The 20,849-nt window shown below is 37.2% G+C and overlaps 3 protein-coding genes across 4 annotated transcripts; 1 reads left to right on the top strand and 2 right to left on the bottom strand.

The window, feature by feature from the left end:
* The first annotated feature begins 1,627 nt into the window (after positions 1-1,627).
* Positions 1,628-8,699, top strand: LOC145901750 (acyl-CoA synthetase short-chain family member 3, mitochondrial-like). The gene is made up of 15 exons (XM_082989520.1): positions 1,628-1,951; positions 2,238-2,371; positions 2,542-2,686; positions 2,780-2,863; positions 3,029-3,138; positions 3,374-3,503; positions 4,258-4,479; positions 4,759-4,854; positions 5,234-5,385; positions 5,593-5,792; positions 5,962-6,107; positions 6,474-6,596; positions 7,054-7,153; positions 7,329-7,501; positions 7,823-8,699. The coding sequence occupies exons 1-15, from the start codon at positions 1,682-1,684 to the stop codon at positions 7,901-7,903; spliced, it is 2,166 nt and encodes a 721-aa protein (XP_082845646.1). The 5' UTR covers positions 1,628-1,681; the 3' UTR covers positions 7,904-8,699.
* A 166-nt stretch (positions 8,700-8,865) lies between these two features.
* Positions 8,866-11,374, bottom strand: LOC145902638 (uncharacterized). Its single transcript, XM_082990684.1, has 3 exons — positions 11,293-11,374; positions 9,412-10,835; positions 8,866-9,301 (listed from the first exon to the last, which is right to left on the bottom strand). Exons 2-3 carry the CDS (start codon positions 10,803-10,805, stop codon positions 8,965-8,967), a joined length of 1,731 nt encoding a protein of 576 aa, XP_082846810.1. The 5' UTR covers positions 10,806-10,835; positions 11,293-11,374; the 3' UTR covers positions 8,866-8,964.
* A 623-nt stretch (positions 11,375-11,997) lies between these two features.
* Positions 11,998-20,849, bottom strand: LOC145902057 (prominin-1-like). 2 transcript variants are annotated; one of them, XR_014402573.1, is made up of 24 exons: positions 20,702-20,849; positions 20,511-20,625; positions 19,939-20,006; positions 18,989-19,197; positions 18,676-18,860; positions 18,161-18,250; positions 17,827-18,023; positions 17,401-17,545; positions 17,069-17,219; positions 16,745-16,897; positions 16,406-16,532; positions 15,942-16,009; positions 15,566-15,706; positions 15,390-15,468; positions 14,964-15,029; positions 14,394-14,522; positions 13,932-14,081; positions 13,702-13,791; positions 13,426-13,526; positions 13,200-13,241; positions 13,018-13,044; positions 12,884-12,939; positions 12,682-12,723; positions 11,998-12,479 (listed from the first exon to the last, which is right to left on the bottom strand). XR_014402573.1 is itself a non-coding variant. In XM_082989905.1 (23 exons), the coding sequence occupies exons 1-23, from the start codon at positions 20,801-20,803 to the stop codon at positions 12,446-12,448; spliced, it is 2,511 nt and encodes an 836-aa protein (XP_082846031.1). In that variant the 5' UTR covers positions 20,804-20,849; the 3' UTR covers positions 11,998-12,445. The 2 variants fall into 2 exon arrangements, 1 of the variants encoding a protein (XP_082846031.1); XM_082989905.1 differs by lacking the exon at positions 12,884-12,939.

Raw genomic sequence — 20,849 nt, 5'->3', positions numbered from 1 at the left:
GAATTATTCATATTGCATCAATTTGATTATCCGGGACGACGGCTAATTAACTTAAACATAAAACCGACGACAAACAGCAAACAATTAGAAAAACTGATTCCATCTGTCTCCCTATATATAAACCACGCGTCGGAAGGTAGAGTCCAGAAAGCTTTCCGTGCGGTCGCAGAAAATTATTTGTGTTAAATTCTATTTTTTTCGATCCAGTTTTCGGATACGAAGAAACCGTAGTGATGTCACAATGCAGCTTTACCCCGGATTCAACGACCGCTGCTCCAGTTCCTCCCGACAGTTTGTCGAAGGCAGAGTGGGTTTCCACCGTATTTCTCCTCATTTTCGCGTTCTACGTTGCCGTGGTATCCATCGCTTATTGGGTATTGAAGGGTACTCACAACCTCGCTATGACCAACAGGCTCACGGCGATATGTGGCTTCTCACTGCTTGTGAAATGTACTTGGCCTCTGTTCGAACTTCTGCCTGCCTGTCCCAGCGATAAGATATGTGATATCAGCCTCAAGTTCGGTACTGCTTCTTTTGCAGTGAACCGAGGCAGTCTCTACTTCGTGTTGTGGATGCGGCAACATTCGGTTTACAACGTTTTAAGCATCACCAGATTCTGGGTAAACTGGTCCAAACGCGCGAGCAAGGTTGTGTATTATGGTATTCTAATATTCTCTCTTTTGATCGTTCTGTTTGGTGCGATCACTACAAGCTACAGCACCAATGGCGGATGCATACCACAGGTGATGTCGTTTGAGATCTTTTTATGAAGTTATTTTCTCCGTAAAAGTCACAAGAATACTTGAATACATAATTTAGATAGGGCTTGAAATTAAAAAACGTAATTTAAGAGAAAAAATTACTTTAATTCGTTTTGACGAAAGGAGCAACGTCATGTGGTTGCAGGAGAACTTCTTCTCGTTGTTCGTACTCGGAATCGTTGGATTCAGCGTCTTCCAAGTTGCTCTTTTCCTCCTCCTCATGCTCCCGCTCTCGGAGATGTACAGGAAGAACACAGGGATTAAGAAGACTTGCATCCGACTCTGTGTGTGCACGGCAATCGCTGTGATCATTGACATCATTCAGGTTGTTGTTGCGATCCACGCCAAAAACCTGATGGAGCAGAACTTCTGGACCAATCCCCTGGCCATGAGCCTGATTAACTTTGACTCGATGGTGAACGTGATCGCCCTCCTTGCTTCCTTCGGGGATTACAAAACCCGATTCTGGCCTTTCATGTCACATACTTTGCCACACGCAGTCGAAACACCAAGAGCAATATTCGAAAGAGGGCGAGGTGGAGATTAACAAACAGCACATCGCTGCTTTTTGCTGTGTAATTGTTTATGCTTGAAATGTGTCGGCTGTTTGTGTCATTGCGTTGGACAGTCACTAACTCTGCGCAACACTAAATTAAACCTTTAGGTCTTATTTGTGTGCATTCCAACTTGTAGTTTTGTTGCTATTGTAGTTGTGGCAAAATAAAAAAATATATGAAAAGAAAGTTCCGCAACACAAATAAAAAGAAAAAGATACTTCTATGAAACATTATGACGTCACATTTTGCTGATTTGCAAAAACGTTTTGAAAAATCATTTGTTTGTTTGCAAATGTTTTGCAGTTTAAGAACAGCGCCGGTGAATTTTCCATTACTAATTGCATGTAGCATTTCCATTAAATCATGATTGTCACGTTCACTTACTGCTATTATGTGGCAACTCTTTCAGAAACCATGTTTAACGTTGTCTTTGGCTTTTCAGCGTTTAATCTTTGGCTTTTCAGCGTTCAATCTTTGGCTTTTCAGCGTTTAATCTTTGGCTTTTCAGCGTTTAAAGAATTAAACATGAAATTATTTAAAGTTGGTTCATTTTTAAAATCTGTGGGAAGCAGCAGGCATTGCTTTAAAGCACAGAAATCTGCAAATAGTCGATTTTTTCACTTGCAAAGCACCGTAAGCTTTTATCTGAGAGAAATGCATATCTTCTAGTTTTTATCTAAATATTATCACATAAACATAGGCTACCAAAAATCATTGTCTGTGCAAAGGCTGCAGAATCAACATTTTCAAAAAAACTCAGCAAAATCTTAATTTTCCAGTTTGACTCTTATGGCAATTCATGATAAAAATACTTTGGTTGGATTTTTATTTAGCCTATCTGTTTGTTTGTAGTATGGGTGCCATAAACTAAATGTTTTGTTGCGTATCTTCCATAAACATCTTACACTTGATGTCTTAGTTTTCATACAAAATTCATCACCCACGAAGTATCGAAGATCCAGAAAGTTATTGGGGTGAAGCTGCAGAAAAACTTGTTTGGTTTAAGAAATGGAACAAAGTTTTGGATACCAGCAATTTGCCTTTTACAAAATGGTGAATGAAAAATTTATGGTGGAATTTGCTCAAAATATCAACCGCCATTTGTGTTTGACTTTCAAAAACGTTTAATAAAAATAAGTGGAATGCTAACAGATTTACACAAACATTAGCTAGGAGGCTTTCAACTCTACTGTATTGCAAAATGTGGATTATTATTTGTTCAGGTTTACTGGTGGAGAGTTGAACCATTGTTATAATTGCTTGGATCGTCATGTTGACTTAGGCAGAGGTGACCAACTTGCTGTAATCCATGATAGCCCAGTCACAAACTCCATTAATAAACTGACCTACAGTGACCTTCTTGACCAGGTTTGGAGTAAAATTGAAACTTGAGTAAAGAGTTGCGTAGATTGCTTTATTAAGCGATTCACAACAAAACATCCTTTAACAAGTTTTGTATAGGTTTCGTACTTGGCTGGAAGTTTGTCAGACCTCGGTGTTATGAAAGGAGATAGAGTAATGATCTACATGCCAATGATACCAGAGGTATATTGCCTTTATGCAGTGGTGAACAACTAGTTTACACTTCAGATAAATGTTCGTACCACAGTTAAAAGTAAATTTTATGAATCACAAATGCAACTATTGTTTTCCATAATCATCATTCACTTATCTCAAGTAAGAAGTATAACAACAATATTTTTTACCAAGGCAATAATCTCTATGTTGGCTGCTGTGAGATTGGGTGGCATCCATGTGGTTGTATTCGGTGGATTTGCTGCAAAGGAATTGTCAGCCAGGATTGACGACTGCAAACCAAAGTACGTACTTAAGATCTTTATGTCTTGATGAAATAATGTTGTAGAGAATTTCATTTATTATTGGAGCCATGTTGAACATAACTGTAATGTCAGGATTTATTCATTAACACATTTTCCCATATTGCTGAGTAAATGTTCGTTTATGTGCTGTTGTACCTTACTTGGTTTGTAGTTTGTTAAATTTTAATTCATTGAAAATCATCTCAGTCACAACAAAACATGAGTTTTATTTCAGGGTAATTATTTCTGCTAACTGTGGGGTGGAACCATCAAGATTGGTGAGGTACAAACCAATATTGGATGAAGCAATCTCAATGTCAACCCACAAACCAATTAAAACAATTATTTACCAGCGACCGGAAATGGTGAGAAAAATTGAATGACAAACATTTTGTGATTTTGGATAAAACAATAATTTATTTAAAAGTTTAATTCACATTACCATAGAAATAATAAGGTTCACTGGCAACCCAGCCAAGCTGCATGAACCACTTTTTGCAAAGAAGTTTGAGTGAAAATTAAGTTCCGTAAGGATCGGTGAGGTTTGAACCAACGCTCTACGTTTGAACCAACGCTCTACCAACTGAGCTACAGGAGCTCAGTGGTTTCACGGGGGTATATTGTGGCCAAGGTACACTGGTGCGCAAATGTACAACTTGCCAGGCAACCTTCACATATACGTAGGGGATCTCTACCACCGTAATCAGACAATGCAGTAATATTTCATGCCCCACTGTGATCTGTTGCAATGCCTTGGCTGTGATGAAGTGAACTTTATGATCAAAATATGAGAGATGAGATCACCAACTATAAAGAGATTGCGCAGTGGTGTGATCCTGTCGTAATGAAAGCATGTGGAACATCTGCATTATAGAAACAAAATATTTTCAGTGCATCCAAAGTTACTCAATCATAAAATACACAGAAGTATTAATTTTGTGTAAATGTCATCGTCGGTTTCTGTACTCACTCAAATAATAGATAAGAACAGAGTGATTCCTGTTATGTTTATATCATTTTCAATAAATGTTTAGTTTTGTAAGGGAATTTGCATATGTTACCAACAGATTGTTTACATTGACCAGACCTTAGTAATTTACCACCAAGAAATATTTACAGGAAGCGGCAAATCTGAACACGGGTACTGACTTGAATTGGGAGGAAGTGATGTCGAGGGAGAGACGACACGATTGCGTCCCGGTCGAATCCAACCATCCCTTGTATCTGTTATACACATCTGGCACCACTGGCATTCCGAAAGCAGTCGTTCGTCCAACTGGCGGCCACGCTGTCCGCCTGCACTGGAGCATGAAGGCGATATATGACGTTGACCCTGGGGAGGTAATCTTGATACTTGATGAAAAAATCTTGATGTGTTTTATCAAACACAGTTTTTAGTGTACGTGACAAGTTTAAACGACAGATTTGTTAACAATTATTGTAGGGCACCAAAGTTTGCCTTTAACATTTACATGCGGCTTACAATCCAGTAAATATTGTATCTGTGAGTTTAATTCGTGACACGAGGAAACATTCTTTACTCAAACTGGTGTTTTTTGAAATGTGATCTTAAAACGAAGCTGTTGGCATGGAAACTATCTAATATTTGATATTTCAAAGGTATATTGGGCAGCTGCAGATTTGGGCTGGGCTGTCGGACATTCGTACGGAGCGCATGCCCCTCTGCTCTATGGGACAACCACTGTGGTTTATGAGGTATGACTCTTTGCTGCCCTCTGGCAAGATTTATTGCATAAAAAGTGTTTCAAGTAAATTTGTTTTCTGGTTTTTACCGAATTGTAACAACAACATGCACAAAATTATGATTCAAAGACCAAATCACCAAATATTTCTGGTGTAACACAGAGTTTCTTCATCAGAAACAAATATTTTTGATTGAAAAGTTACGATTATTCTCCAAACAGTTAGAATGAACACCAAGTTGCTACATAAATATAGTAATTTTGTGTTTAGCTAAAGTTTTTGTTGTATTCCATCGGCCACATTCAATGTATTTTAAAAATCCTGCCACAATTTTGACCATTTTTCACATGAGAAATTTCCGCCTTGTTGTTAAACCTAAAGTTGTTTGCAGGGGAAACCAGTTGGAACTCCAGACCCATCTTCATTCTTCAGAGTCGTCAACGACCACAAAGTATCTTGTCTGTTCGTCGCTCCTACTGCCATGCGATCGATCAAGCGTGAAGACTCTAATGCAGAACATGCCAAAAAATACGATTTATCGAGGTACAACACACAAATATCAGTTGAATTTCCAACAAATCATTGTTTTTTTGTTTGCTTTTTTTTAATTTGTTTTCACACAAGACCAGTGTGAAACCAAAGATTTATGACCAGTTTTGTGTCAAACTGCTGCTTGCAGATTTATTTGTGCACTTTCCTTTAAAACTAAATAAAAAAAATTTTGTGTAAAGTAAAAATATTTTGTTGCAGTTTAAAAAACTTGTTTATCGCTGGAGAGCATTGCGACAGCGCGACATATGATTGGTGCAAGGATGCATTCGGTGTCCCCGTGTTTGACCACTGGTGGCAGTCTGAAACTGGAAGTCCAATTACTTGCTCATGTATCGGTCTCGGAAACAGGGATAATCCACCAGAGGGCAGCTCAGGGCTTCCTGTTCCAGGCTGGGATTGTGAGTTTCAACATTTTTATGATTTAAGAAATTAAAAAATATACTTATATTATAAACTTGTACTCATGAAAAAATAATATTAAAAGTATTTCCAAGTAATATTTTATTGTGTGCTTTTAATCTTTATGGCAAACTCAGTGAATAAGTCGATGTTTTTTTATGTTTTTAGTGCGAGTTGTGGATGACGATGGCAATGAACTCCCTCGAGGAAAACTTGGAAATCTCGTTGCAAAACTTCCCCTTCCACCCGGAGCTTTTCAAACTTTGTGGAACAACGAACAACGTTTTAAAAATACTTACTTCGTCAAATACAAGGTGCACACTTTGATTTCTATGCTCGAAAACTACAAATATGTCGTCTGAATCGGTGTGAAATGTTTTATTTGATCTGTAAATAACTTGACAAAAGGTTGGTTTATGTTGAGGTCGCATATTTGTGTTTCTCTAGCTGGAATAGCTGCCTATTCCTATACAAAATGTTTCCAGGGCATAAAGCAGTCAGTTGTGTGTGTAGTTTCACCATTTAATAAGTACATTTTAAGGGTGAAACTATGCACTGTGATTATGTGAGGGTGTGCTTATTTGTGGGGTAACATCCTGGGATTAAAATTTGGGAACAAATATCCAGTTGTGATTTGTTACTTTTGTTTGTGTGAGAGGGTTAATATTAACTCTCTGCAGGGTTTCTATGACACCATGGATGCGGGGGTCATGGATGAGGAGGGATATGTGTCTGTGATGTCACGTACTGATGATGTCATCAATGTAGCAGGTCATCGCTTGTCATGTGGTCATATTGAGGAGGTAAGTTTCAATCTACGTTATACAGCTGTCAATGCTGGAAAGATTCAGGTTCAACTGACTCTAAATATTCAGTGATGTCATTTATCTTCGCCATGCTCTCGTATCTTCCACCGTACATTAAACTTACTCTGTTTTTTTATACAATCCCATTTTTGTGCACAAATCCAATTGACAATGTTGATTCCTAGAACCAATGTTTAAAAATGAGTTAATCATATTGAGTGTCGGATTCCCTCTCAATATTCAAATTCTCTATTCTCAACTCGTGTTATTTTCGTGTTTTTCTCAACTTTTCCAGGAAATAATTTTTAAAATTATGTTTTTATTAATATTGGGGAAATTACAATTTATTCCTGGGAGAGTGTAAGAGTTTGTTTGCAGAATTTAGCTTGTGATGGTGTTGTGATATTGGTTGGTCTGGCTGTGTTTGTTGGTGAAGGTTGTGTTTTAATGGCAGGTGATCAACCAGCATGAGTGTGTGCTCGAGTCAGCTGTGGTTGCGAAAGATGATCCACTGAAAGGTTCCGTGCCTTTTGGTTATGTTGTCATCAAGCCAGGTAAGAACACATTGATGTGTGTGTGTTGCCAAGCAATGGTGTAACGCTCCATTGGCTGTAACGCTCCATTGAACATCACTTGTGTTTGCCACGTAAGTGTGACATATTTTATCAACATACATGTAGCATTTAAAACACCAAGGACCTCTATTTCACGCTTATGTTTCTTGTTCAGAATGTGACGTCCACAGTAAGATGCTTCCCCAGCTTGTACAACTTGTTCGAACAGAGATCGGACCGGTAGCTGCTTTTAAATATGCAGTGTTTGTGAAAAATTTACCAAAAACTCGATCAGGAAAAACACCCAGGGGTTCGCTGCAAGCTCTTGTCAACAACAAACCTTACAAGGTACAACACCAACTAATAAAATGTTGCGCTGGGAAATATGCCTACGTGGGTCTTGGGAATTTGTAGTAAGGTTGGGTTCGTTTCGTTTGCGGGAAATTATTGACAGAGATGATTTTTCATAACAAACACAAATTGTGTTTTCAATAATTTCTTATGTATTTTTGGCAGACGTTAATTCCCGATAAAGAAATCACATTTACATGGGTGCCTGACTCAATCGCCTTTCTGGTTTTATAATTGCTAATTTGCCATTTTTAACTTTTGCATATTGGTTGTTCTTTTGTTCGTTTTGTACAAAAGTAAAAAACTTAAATATTGTAGATTTCCCCAACTATTGAGGATGCATCGGTTTATGATGAGCTGGAAGAAGTGATGAGTCACTACAACTCCACTCAAGCATGACAATATTTTAGTTTTATGCAGGCGATATTTTGTTGTTTTACCTTGTTCTTGTTATGACAAATGACGTGTTAATTGCAAAAACCTTTTTTATTAAATACCTCAAGTAATCAAGTGCCTTAACTGATTGAAATATTGTGCAGTTATCCGAATAACATTCCTCTATACAGGTTGTGATGCTGCCTTGTAAAGTCAGTTGTTATTTGTGTGAAATGTATATCCAGCGTAATCATGTAACTGATGTATTGTAATTTGCTATGCACTAATTTGTATCTTGTTATACTTAGCGGCGATCAAATGCTTCCAGCTTCTCTACGGAGACTAAACTAATTTCAGTTTGTGTTCTTTCTGTCATTGGATGAAAAAAAAAACACTTTAGGCTTCCAATGATTTTTGTGTTTCAAACTTTGTGTAATGGTTTGTTCTACCCACAAGTGTTTAAACACAAACTTTTTGAGGGGATTTCAGTGTGAAATTCCCTTCCCGAATTTTTATGTTATATCTGCAGTTGTATGCAATATGTTCATATAAATACATCATATATGACCACACAGTCATGCTTTCATGGTACAAAGTATGTGAATTGTGTTTGAATGACTTTGTTTCCTGTTTTGCAAGGACAACTTTTCCTTCAAATGCCACAGTTTTATACAAATTACTTTGCACATTTGTTCAAATTGTGCTTCAAAATAAATTATTTATTGGAGCAAGACTTCTGGAACAAAATTAAAACTACTGTGTTTTATTGTGGATTTTAAATGCAACCAAATTTTGTGGATTTTTTATTAAACTTTAATGTGGAGCAAAAATAAATTCTAACCTTGTTTCAGTTGCAATTTTATTGATTTTACCAATAAAGGCAAAAGTTAGGCTTTCCTACTCCAAGTTTAAAGCTTTATGCAACCTTTGTTGTACTTTACATGTGCCCCATATATTCCACTTATTATTTCGGCAAGCCGCCTGTTTATTTTCCCTTCTCGTAACTTCAACTTATCACAGTTTCTGGCGCAAATCAACATCCCACGAACACAACCCACTAATTGGCGCAACATAGAAATCAAATGTCACAGTTCGTCCCGGAGTTCACCCTGGGGACTTCCCCCACTTTTATACGGATCTTTCCACGTTCGCTCATCCGGATTTCCGATCAGATTATCCAAACTGTCAATGCGCTCGAGCGCCCCCTCGAGGAGAAACTGTTTTCTTACGTTTAAATTTATCTCCTGGTGCTCCGGATCAGTGCTGCAAGGTATGATCACACTTTCACGGTCCAGTGCCCACCGCAGGACGACAGAGGTCACTGGAAGGTCATGGTTGACTGCGATGTCTATGAGAGTTGGGTTTTTAGTCACCGGGTTTTCATTCATTTCAAGGTCATCCGTCCACATTTTCCCAAGGTTACTGCAACCAAATATTAAAATATCAGATTTTAGTTCGTCACAAACAGCATACGAGTTATGTTATTAATAATAAACTTTTCCGTTTGTTTTTTATGCGACAGGAGAACCCACCTGTATCCCATGTACACGATCTTATTTTCAAGGCACAATTTTCGAATTTCCCGATCCTGGTGTAGCGGATCAAACCAATTTTGAACGACCGAAACTTTCGACTTTGAAACTTCGATCAGACTTTTCAAGTCACGTGGAAAAATATTGCTGACGCCGATGCTACGTACAACACCACGTGACTGCATTTCCTCCAATGAGCGCCAGGCTTCCCATCTGCTTTTCTTGCATTTCCCAGTTTTGTCGCCAACTCCGCATTCATCCGAGAAGAAATCGTGAACGAGCAGAAGGTCCAGGTAATCAGTCTGGAGGTTTTTCATTGAATTCTCGATTCTTTCAATGGCGTCCTCGTACGATGTAAAATCAGGAGAAAGTTTCGTCACCAAGAAAACATCTTCCCTCTGCACATTGCTGTCCTGGAGAGCTCTCCCAACCTCCTCCTCTGAACTGATGACAAAGTTTTCGTAATCGTCTTCCCCGGAGTAAATCTGAGCTGTGTCTAACATTCTGTACCCGAGGTCGAGGGAGTTTAGAACAGCGTTGTATGTGTCGCTGAAAAGGCGGGCGGTCCCCAAACCGATAGCGGGTATCGTGAACCCTGTGTTAAGAACTTTATCCGGTAATTCGTCCGGTTCAGACATCATCTTCCACTCCGTGTCCGTCATCTTCATATCCACAGTCTTGCTATAAGTTGTCGGTCTCTCACATCCGCTCCCATCAGATGCGGAGTTGTTCCAACTCACAAGGACTCCAATAAACGTCCCGTTCGACTTCAGGTGGAAGCACTGACCACGTGGGAAGTAGGCGAGGTCACCTGAGTGCATGAAAGCTTTCTTCTTTTTTCCAAAATATTGAACTTTGACACTTCCAGACATCACAGTGAAGAACATATCCTTCATAATGCAAGATCCCATGACATCAGCGCGAATCTTCGACTTAATACCGGTCAGTAGAATCCGATGAGAGGAAGTAAAATCGTCGAACATCTTCTTACACGAGCTGATGGGAGTTGGGACATGGAGCAACTTCTTGATGCCGTCATTCTCCACGGTGACGTCGAACTTGGCCCCGTATAATCCCTCCTTGATGAAATCTCCAACTGTCGTCTCCTCGCCTCCGTAACTCTCATGGTGGAGCATCGCGCTCTTCACTTTCACGTCCTGCAAAGTTTCCTTGAAAACTTCCCGATCTCTCAGAGCTTTGTACAGAGGCCACTTCTTTGCGGCTCCCTTCATTATCAGAGCTTTGTCGGCCATTTTGAAATTCTGCAACAAATCTTCTCCATTTATTTCGTAATCGATCACTTCTATCTGGTCTTTGATGTCTCCGAGATCCGGATGTTGTTGAACAGAGTTTACAGTGAGCAGGAAGGTTGTCAGGACAACAAGAACCTCCATAATTCACACCTCAATCGTCTCCTTTAACCTCTAGAAATATTAAAAATGTATCTGGAGTTGATTTGATATCAGAATTCAGAAACTATCGGAATTCTTCACGAATGTTACGTGAATACAAGCAGAGCTAATGGGAACCTTACGTCCCCAACCTTTTTGTGCGAGGTTTTCTATTAAAGGTGCGATGGATAACAACCGAAAAGTCAAGCGCATTAAATATTTAATCTGTCCTTCTGGCACAATTAACGTGACTTTTATTATCCAGCGTTTCACCCGCTATACAGCCAGGCTTCAAGTCTTAAACACTTTTTATGTAACTGGGTGAACTTATGAGATCTTAGGTCGAAACAGTGGCCATCTGCATGCAGCTCACTGAAACTATAACTGACTTCTATAAATAAATTATTGCCCCTATTCCTTATAAAATACTTCAATCTCAGTCAATAAGTCTGGGATCTTACATTGAAAATATGACGTCATCATACTTAACTTTTCATTCTGCCCAAAACAATAAAATTTCCAACAACTTTCAACCTCTTTCTGTAAACAAATTCGTGTTTATCCAATTGTTAATTCCTCAGCCTGACAACAATATGTAAATTGCATTAAAGTTGAGTCAACTTAACAAACACCAACAACTCACTGTCACTAAACGCATAATTACTCAACCGAGCTTCGAGCGATTTGTCGTCCATATGGAATGCGCGTGATTCAACTCCAGCCTTATTTCCTTCTTGTGATTGTTCGAAGTCGATTATTTCCTGGTGGGAACCAAGCTATTCGTCACCCAAGACCTTCCTATGGTTAACTGCTGTGGATTGTGTTCGTCATTCTTGTAACTTATATTAAGGTGTTTTCATGCATAAAGTTTAGCGACATCGAATCACGTGAACTTTTTTTTCAAAATCATTGAAACGACGTAGCCGCATATCAATGGGGAAACCCCCGAAACCGACCAGCCGCGAAAGGGAATATTTGGAAACTGATGAGATTGGACAGGAGTTGAACAGAGTAATTATTTCACGAACATTTTCTCAAGTTCAATTATTTTATTAACAAACTTTTCTTGGGAACACAAATCACGGATTTCCTCATAGTTCTGAGTATAACTGAAAGTAAATTATGATAATTCCCCTTTGCACAATATCTGATCATGTGGAAACCTACTTAACTTTTGTTCGGTTACAAATGGTCATAGCTTTGTACAAACATGCACACATTTATTGACTAAATAAAAAACAATATGCAGGAAACTTCCAAAACACACTTCTTATCATTTTGTGATGAAAATCATTGAAGTATTTTTTTCCACGAATTACAACAGTGCAAACATAAAGTTTTCTACAAAATTGTGTCAAGTGCTCAGATTTTTACAAGGTAAGATCAACTACATTTTGCAATATCCACGAATCGCAAACAGAATGCTTAATTCCCCCCCATCATAAAGTCATGATTGGAAATCCCCTTAATGATTTTAAAAGTCACAGCAAAAATGATCAAAAATATAATTTAGGATCAAAGAAGAATTTTTCTCCCAAAAAATCGAAAAAAAAATATTAAAAATTTACCATAGAAATCTTGATACAAAAATATAAAAAGTGCAATATTTAAATCACAAAAATTTCTGTTCAACATTTTCTTGTTCAAATTTCTGGAGTAACTTTGTTGATTCTTGCTCTATAAAAACATAAGTAATTCAACAAAAAGTTGACAAAACATCAGATTAAAGCAAAATAAAAGTATAATGTTTCCTGTAATTGTTTAAAAAATCATAATTTTTATTTGACAAAAGTAGTTTTATTGTAACTGCAGTTAATCTCATGCAATTTAATTGTTTGTATTTACGTTATTGGTTGATATTTTACGACAATAAACTCACCGTGGAATTTTTGCTTGCAGGGTTTCATCAAGAATCATTCCACTAAAATAATCACAAAAATTTAAGATTTAAATTTTTTTGCTAATTAAACCAACAAAAAAAATAACAAAAAATTAAATTGAAGTGAATGGAGATGTTAAAAGATGGAGGATGCATGTTTTGCAAATAAATAACATGCTCATGCATTTTAATCCAACATTACATTTTTATTAGATGATGAAATGGTGAAATTTTCTGTCATCTTATGCTGGACCCTGGCTGAATTTATCAAAGAGGTAAAACATTAAATTTTAAAAATGTTTTGCTTCTATGTAATTTGGTAACACTAAAACTTACTTAAAAGAACCTTTTTCGTTCGTCACACTGGAAAGAAAATAGAAACATGTTATAATATTGCCAGAATTCAGTCATTTTTACCAACATATATTTTGATTAAAAGCAGAAAAAACTTACTAATAAAACTACAAATAAAAATACACATTTTTACTTAAGAAAAGAGTTTGTAACTTGGGTCTTACCCCATGGGCATCATGAGGTGATCTGGTGGATCGACGTGATCTCTATAACAAAATATTTGTGGTAATTCCAGATGGGTTCAAATACAGCAATTTTTTCGTTAAGTCAAAGTATGGTTTCATGAAAGAGTTTCATCAACACTACTTACATCTCATCCACACTACTTACGTCTCATCCACACTACTTACATACCATCAACACTAGTTACATCTCATCCACACTACTTACGTCTCATCCATGCGCCTGTAAAACTTTGCAAGTTTCATCGCAATTATCGCTGCAGGAAGGATAAAGAACATCGCCCAACCGAGGGAAAACCAAAATGCGTTCTTAATAAAAAAAATATTAGTTTGTTTTGTTGTATAAGAGTTCAACACTAAGTAACACCTATCTACGCACAAAACACAACATCTTTCACTATAATAATTTTTGCATCAAGATTAAGTGTCTAACATTTAGGCTGTATTTGCCACAAATATATTTCAATAATAAAGAAAATCTTACCCAGAAATTGATGATATAACTACAGAACAGAGACACGAACTCTGAGTACATGTCATAGACGAGACGACAATTTCCCAGGTTAGTTTCGCCCTGGGGTTAAAATATTTATTTTACAAATAAATTTTATTGTCAGAAACCTCTTTCCTAAAAATCTTTGCTGTCAGACGTTTAGATTTGCTGTTATTTTTTTATGTTCCGAAACAACTTTAGAAGGCTTTTAATGAACTCACTTCGAACACGACCCAATCCAAGAAAGTGTTGACGTGGTTCAAGATTGTCGTGTTCAACTCTCCAACTCGTGTGTTTATTATTGTGTCAACCTCAGACCCAATTCTGTCATCGGCTGTTTGGCAATTCGCTACTGTGGTTGCACGACTCGCCTGTGGGAAAACGGAAAATATTTACTTTTTCTATAGAACTGACATCATACGATCATATCTGAAGAATTCTTCAACTGGGATTTGAACTCACAACCCTAAGCATCTTACACGAACCAGCTGGACTAGAAACCACAATTTAATGTTCAGTTACTAATGTGTTGTTAACGTGAAAGATTAAATGCGATTTTGGTGTAACTAAATTCCGGCCCCAACAACTTCATAATACATTGCCTGGCCATTAGAGAAGGGGGTTCCCCACATATGGATTTACATTAACCAACTTTTCTGTTGGTTGTGAAAGTTTCAACTTACTTCTATGGTCGGTCCGTTAGTCTGAACATAATTCCATCCACTGTTCCACTGGGCAAAGTTTGTATTGTAATTGCTTGAAATTGTTTGAAGTGTCGCCAGGTGAGTTGCCATGTTGGTTTTGCTCGCGCCCTAAAACATGGGGTAATTTTTATATAAAAAATTAACTTTTGAATTTAAAAATTTAATAAAAAGTTTCAGCCATCAGATTATTTCATGTTAAATCTTTAAATATTAGCAATAAAATGTTTTTACTTCATGAAATCTACCTAACCAGCAGCACTTCTTTCATGTGACACAAGTTAACCATCTAACTAGGTCTTTTCTGTTTATGTTATTTGTAGAACGGAAGATGCTTTATTAAAAGCGAAACATGTTTTATAAAATCAGAAGCGTGGACACAAAGTTGTTCTAGTAACATTCAAAATCTTTAAATATTAAAACAATCTATGTTATGCCTTAAAATCTGGCATGGTTTTATTTCATCAACAGGCATTAAAAGAGCTTTAAAATCAGTATTATTTACAAAATTCATCTTAAGAAAACATCTCCAATATTTTGCAATAAGCTTACAGTAAGTGCAGCTTCTGCCGACTGCATCGAAGCTATTAGAGTTGAATAGTCAGGTGCAGTCAGAGCCTGGTCAAAACAAAATATGAAAAATTTATTTCTCAAAATATTTTATGAAATCTGTGCAATAATATGTGAAGTCGGATGAGACGTATGTGGGATTCATAAATTAATCAAAAAAAAATTTTTGTGATGGTTTTCAAAAAGCCTTCATCCAAAATCATATTTACTAACTCACTCACACTATCTAATTAGTCTATTATCAATCTAATTAGTCTATTAAAAATAACTAGAAGGTCCAGCATTTATCCATCAAAAGTGTTATCAGTGGTTGGGTCGGAAGATCAAATATACAACTTGGAAACTCTTTTTAAATCAAGTTAAACGTTGATGATGGGGTTCAAGTGATTCCTGCCCACAAACGCTTACAGTGACACCAGTCAGTGCTGTGAGGATGCTGTTGGACCCAAGTGCAGTTACAGCGTTCTGTAGTTGGGTGTTGTTCAACCTAACAAGAGTTAAACACAATTATTAGCTGTAACAAGTTGCAAGAGTAATTACTTTTTGCTTTAATTTTGATGTTAATTTCATGAAACAACACTTACTTGAAAACCGTGTTCAGATTAACATTAACGACATAGTTGACACTTTGGAAGTTCGATAGAACGTCCGATTTGATCGCCGGAAGATTCAAAGTTGAACCGAGCCCGATGGCATCGATCGCACCGGTGTCATTTTGACAGGAACTTTACAACAATCACATAAAAATTTTACAACAAATATTTTAACAGTTTTTCTTAGTATATTTATCAAGAACAAACTTTAATTTTATATTTAAACTCTTCCTTTTTGTGTATAAGCTGCAGACAGATGGCCACTGTTTGCTTATCACATTCCTTCAGCTTCATTATGTGTGAAATTTTCAACATTGCTTTTCATTTTTTCCAATCTACAAAAATGTAAATATTAACAAATCCTCACACGACGAGGTTGGTGATTGTTGTGTTGATCCCACTTCCAAGGTTCAGATTCACAAAGTCATCCACGAGCTGCAGAACAAGAAAATATTTTCACAAAACTGGTTTAAAATCATGCTCGTATGCAAAAATCTTGTTGTTTGAACAAGAAAACCAAAGCTACTGTGCTAGAGATAAACCAGACATTACGAAAAGTGATGACGTCACTGCCGCAGACTTCTTGTGAGTATTCTGCTGTCTTGTAACCTGCTTCAGTTGTGTTACTGTTTTTGTTCCTGTTCAGTTGTCTGCCTGTCCACCTCTGTGCACTTCTTGATTCCACTCATTAAATACAGTTAGCACTGATGATGAACGCAGCGTTGCTCAGAACGTCTGCTCTATGTCTGGCATACTAGCTTTGGCTTTCTTGTTAGCATGCTTGTAATAACCCAATGAAACCTTCACTCATATGTACAACATGATATTTACCTTGAGACCGTCGTATGGGGCAGAGAGACCCTGGCAGATGTATCTCTCCAATGGAGCTCCGACCATAAAAGTCAAAGTCACCAAAATCATGAGAAGCCAGGAAAACATGAAAGTCAAACCAACTCCACTGCAAAGCCAAAGTTTAAATCAAGTAAAATTTGAGTTATTTTCAGAAATTTTCCAAGATGGTGGTGGTTATTTAAGAATTTCTTTACTAAAATTAGTAAATTTAAAATTTTTTTAATAAACTTATCATATTTTGGACTTTAAATATTTAAAAATATTAAATTGTAAGATGTTAAAGAATTAAAAAAAATTTTTGGACATCATAAATTTAACCTCATCAGTAAAATCCCCCCCAAATTTGAAGCAGTTCCGCGCTGCGTTGGCAACTCATCTTTTGAACCACAACAAGTTCCAAGCAAAATTCCAACCAAGTAGCAGAGAGATATGAAGAGAAGAAAGACACTGAGAGCAACAGCAACCGCCCACCTGCATTCAAAACCTCACTGAAATAAATTTTGCACTGGAATTTCTACAACTTTCATTCAATTAAAGAAAAAACAAAATGTCCCCAAAACATTTGAAATTTTTGATCTCAATATTTGGCAGCAAAATGTAAAATGTTACAAATTTTCATAGTTTTGAAACAAACAAACTTACCTGATGTAATCGTAATATTTGATATCATTAAATGTGTTCCTGGCTCCAGTTTGAGCATCGGTGATGGAAGTGTTTAACTCATTGAAAACAGTCAGACCTGTTGTCTGGGATGTGACCACCGACTTTGATGACTGCAGGGTGTTGTTCACCGCTGAATGAAACACAAAGTTCAACAAATCTATGAATGTTACCAAGGGATGACATTGCATGTTAATTTAACAAGGTTCACCTTTTTATTTAGTTAGGACGATAATTTGGTCATTTTGGTTGAATGTTTTTGTGTTAAAATACTTTCAATTAAATTCAGTGAATACACAACACAACTCTCTTACTGCCAGCAATATTGTTGTTACTGAAAGCATTGTTCATGATGGTATTAAGAGGTCCATTAAACAAGGTTGCGTAACCACCAACATACATGCCGTGGCTCCCCAACCAAGTATCAGCTGCACCCAACTCTGTTGCAGCATCTTTGCTCTGAAGAAAATGTTGACATAATAATTAATCTATACTTGTAATTAAACAGGTTAGACTAGCTTGTTAATTCTGAGAGAATCTTGATCTCTGTTTTTTTTCTCTATGAAACCAAATTACTGCATATGTTGTGCTTACAACAATATTCAGAGGCTTGTCACATACACACATGATCAGACTGATGTATCAAAAAACAAGTTTCAAGCAATTAACATCTGACACCTGAATACCATTTTTGGGTAAGGGTAAATACATAACATCAATACATAAACACTGCAACTCACCACGGGAGTGAACCCAGGACCCAATGCACCAATTTGTGTTCGTGCACTTTCACAATCGGCATTTCCTCCACATGCTGCAGTGTTGGGGAAGTCGGTTGCAAAAGCAGATTGGAAAGTTGTCAGATCACTGTTAAGTGTTACCATGGCAGCTCTGGCATTCTGATACTGACGTAATTGGGCTGTGTATGCGAGAGTAGCTGAAACAAAATTATCATTGTCTTTCCTCAAGAAAAATAAGGTTTTTACACAAAATCAAGATTGGTTTTCTTGCGTAACTGGATAAGTCAGAATATTAATTATTTTAATAAGTGATGAATAAACAAATGAAACATACTTGAATTGAGTGCTGATACTTGAGTAATGGCTGGACTTGCAATGGCCAGAATGTCATTTTCAATCGGTGTGCCCAACGTGTTGCGCAAATCTGACAACATATATCAAAAGTTAATTGAGATTGCCCAAGATTCAACAACTAACATTTTAATCCATGAAAGTTAGTGGAAATAGGTTCGATCACATCAATATATTTGGTTGTATGGGAGGTTTAGGTTGAGAAACATGATAATAGTGTACATGCATCAATACAAGCTAACATGCAGGAATCATTTTTGTTTACATCAAAGATCTTTAGAGAGCACAAGGTAAAGTTGAAGTGTTTGCTGTTGTGTACATTAACCCAACATAGCTGAATGAACTTTCCCATAATTGCGTAATAGGTAATTTATAACATGAACAGATCGCTAACATCGAAACGCTTCACAGCCCAATTGTCATGTAATGTGTTTAAACTATTCGTAACCTTAATTAATAGAATTTTAAAACCAATGTGTTTTATTATAATTGACCCACCGTTAACCTCTCCAACAACGGTGGTGCTGAATACGTCATACTGTGTGACCATATAATTAAGCTGTGAATCGACCATATCCAGATACTGAGAGGCATAACCCAGTATACGAACGGTTTCATCGGGCAAGTCATTAATCACCTTCGTCGTCAAATCGTTTGTGTAGAATACCAGTACTGCTGGCACGCTGATGATTCAAGGTTTTGCAAATTAATAATTTGTGCGCACGAATAAAAACACATTTCCATTTTAACAAATAAATTTACGACGTTTCCAAACAGGTAAATCCCCTCGTTAGCAAGTCATTAAACTTACAAGATCAGTGTGGCAATAATTAGAAGAGAAACACAGAAACAATATTGCCATTTCGACTTTCTCCTTTTCTTGGTTTGTTTCATCTTTCCTCCACAGGTGTTGCAGCAAGTCCGACAACAGCACATAAACAATCCCACAATTGGGACCAAAATGATGAACAACAACCCGAATACAATGCATGCTGCAAACCCTGCTGTCGAATTCGCAATCTTAAAAAATCAAGATATGCAATAAAGAAAAAGCAAGGTTTTTTTTATATCGTTATTTTATAAAATCCAGTTATTATTTCTTAGATAACTTTATTCACCAAAACATCACAATTAAACAAGGTTTTCTTCGAATGTAACGTTAATATAACTACAGAAACTGGGACTGCAAAGCGACCCAACCAAGGCGCAGTTGATGAAGGTTTTTCCCGAATGTATGGAAATAAGTCGTCATGTTTTGCTGTCGTCTCTTCAAAGAATTTTTAATCAAAAAGTACGAAAAGGATGTCCCGGATAATAGGCGGGGATCGGGTTTTGTCACGGGACGAATTTAAACAAAGGCTTCAGTAAATGACCTTTAACCCTGGACTGAAAGGATTGTTCGGTAACAATCGAATTCGCCAATTGTTATTTATTATGTATTCTGAAATGCTGATTGTAAGCCAATGTGGACGTGTCTGATTCACATTCCTACCACCAGCAAAGAACGTTACTTTTCACATAAAATATCCCATTACCCCCGACAAAGTTACCTAAACTTGTACATTACCCAACAATTGTTGGAAGTTTAATTAAAAAACCCGAAACTCAGCGGCCTCCGCTGGTTTGTAACCCTAGCCCCAGTTAAATATTATTTACGCTGGAAGTGACACGCGGGGTGGACACCCACATGAGGGGTGGCCGCAACCGGCAAGGTCATATCCCAAGGTCACGCCTGGTTTTATCAAAAACACCCCATCCTACCTTCCCCCAGTCTTGAGCAAGTTGGTTTACATCGATCGTCACCCCATTCACGTATGTTTGAAGGAAAACTGGAAATAAACAAGAATTATTTTCCCAGTTTCCAAAACAATCCACCAACACGAAACCGGATCCGAAACTTATGTTGAAATCCATCAGAGTCACGTGGGGAGTTTTATAGAATTTCGCAAAACGTCACAACTTATTCGTAACTTGATCCCCAAACTTCTATGGTGATTCATTGTGATTAAGTGGTTGTCAGGCAATGACACAAACAGTTTAATGTTACGTCACAATAACAGACTCCTGGTGGTCAACAAAGTCTAATGCTTTCAATAATTCCAATGCAAACTTTAAACAAATTATCTTATTTGTATTGTGACGTCATAGTCCGGTAATTTATTTTCCTTTTTATTTCGATATCGTTTGCACTTATGATGAAACGCCGCTCAAAACATTTTGCTTTGGAACATTGAACTTATCCCCTCTGTAATTGCGTGTACCCACAGTTGGTTGAGATATATGACCAGTGGAGCGTCACACTGATACGATGACGTCATCACTTGTTCTCTCACCTCTGAATTCAGCGAGCGAGATAAGGACGATGTTGATGAAGTTGATTCCAGCATTGAACAAAGGTTGGATCGCCGAAATATCAACTGTTATAAGTGACGTCACGTTCCCACTGGCCTGTCAAAAACATAAAGATCATATATAACAAGTTGTCAAACTTATTGTTTCTATGTGACCATGAACTTATTCTTACCTGTGGTAAATCTCCGTATGGATTTGAAGTTTGCTGATTGGTTGAGGGCACACACGTGACCAACAGCACCAGTAAGGCACCGAGACCGCACCAAATTTTCATAATACAAAATCACTTGCACTACCTTAACTTAATCCCTGAAAACCTG

Source organism: Ascidia mentula, chromosome 5, assembly GCF_947561715.1.
Source record: "Ascidia mentula chromosome 5, kaAscMent1.1, whole genome shotgun sequence".
Lineage (NCBI taxonomy): Eukaryota > Metazoa > Chordata > Ascidiacea > Phlebobranchia > Ascidiidae > Ascidia > Ascidia mentula.
This window is presented reverse-complemented; position numbering and strand designations above follow the sequence as displayed.

What these genes read in the sequence shown, in the direction of transcription:
- LOC145901750 (XM_082989520.1), top strand. Translation starts at nt 1,682, where the DNA reads ATGATTGTCACGTTCACTTACTGCTATTATGTGGCAACTCTTTCAGAA. An exon ending in ACAGTGACCTTCTTGACCAG is followed by an intron (nt 2,687 to 2,779) that starts GTTTGGAGTAAA and finishes AGTTTTGTATAG; the next exon opens with GTTTCGTACTTGGCTGGAAG. An exon ending in CAACCACTGTGGTTTATGAG is followed by an intron (nt 4,855 to 5,233) that starts GTATGACTCTTT and finishes AGTTGTTTGCAG; the next exon opens with GGGAAACCAGTTGGAACTCC.
- LOC145902638 (XM_082990684.1), bottom strand. Translation starts at nt 10,805, where the DNA reads ATGGAGGTTCTTGTTGTCCTGACAACCTTCCTGCTCACTGTAAACTCT. An exon ending in ATCGTGTACATGGGATACAG is followed by an intron (nt 9,302 to 9,411) that starts GTGGGTTCTCCT and finishes ATTTGGTTGCAG; the next exon opens with TAACCTTGGGAAAATGTGGA.
- LOC145902057 (XM_082989905.1), bottom strand. Translation starts at nt 20,803, where the DNA reads ATGAAAATTTGGTGCGGTCTCGGTGCCTTACTGGTGCTGTTGGTCACG. An exon ending in CGTTGTTGGAGAGGTTAACG is followed by an intron (nt 18,251 to 18,675) that starts GTGGGTCAATTA and finishes ATATGTTGTCAG; the next exon opens with ATTTGCGCAACACGTTGGGC. An exon ending in GTTATATCATCAATTTCTGG is followed by an intron (nt 13,527 to 13,701) that starts GTAAGATTTTCT and finishes TTTTTTATTAAG; the next exon opens with AACGCATTTTGGTTTTCCCT.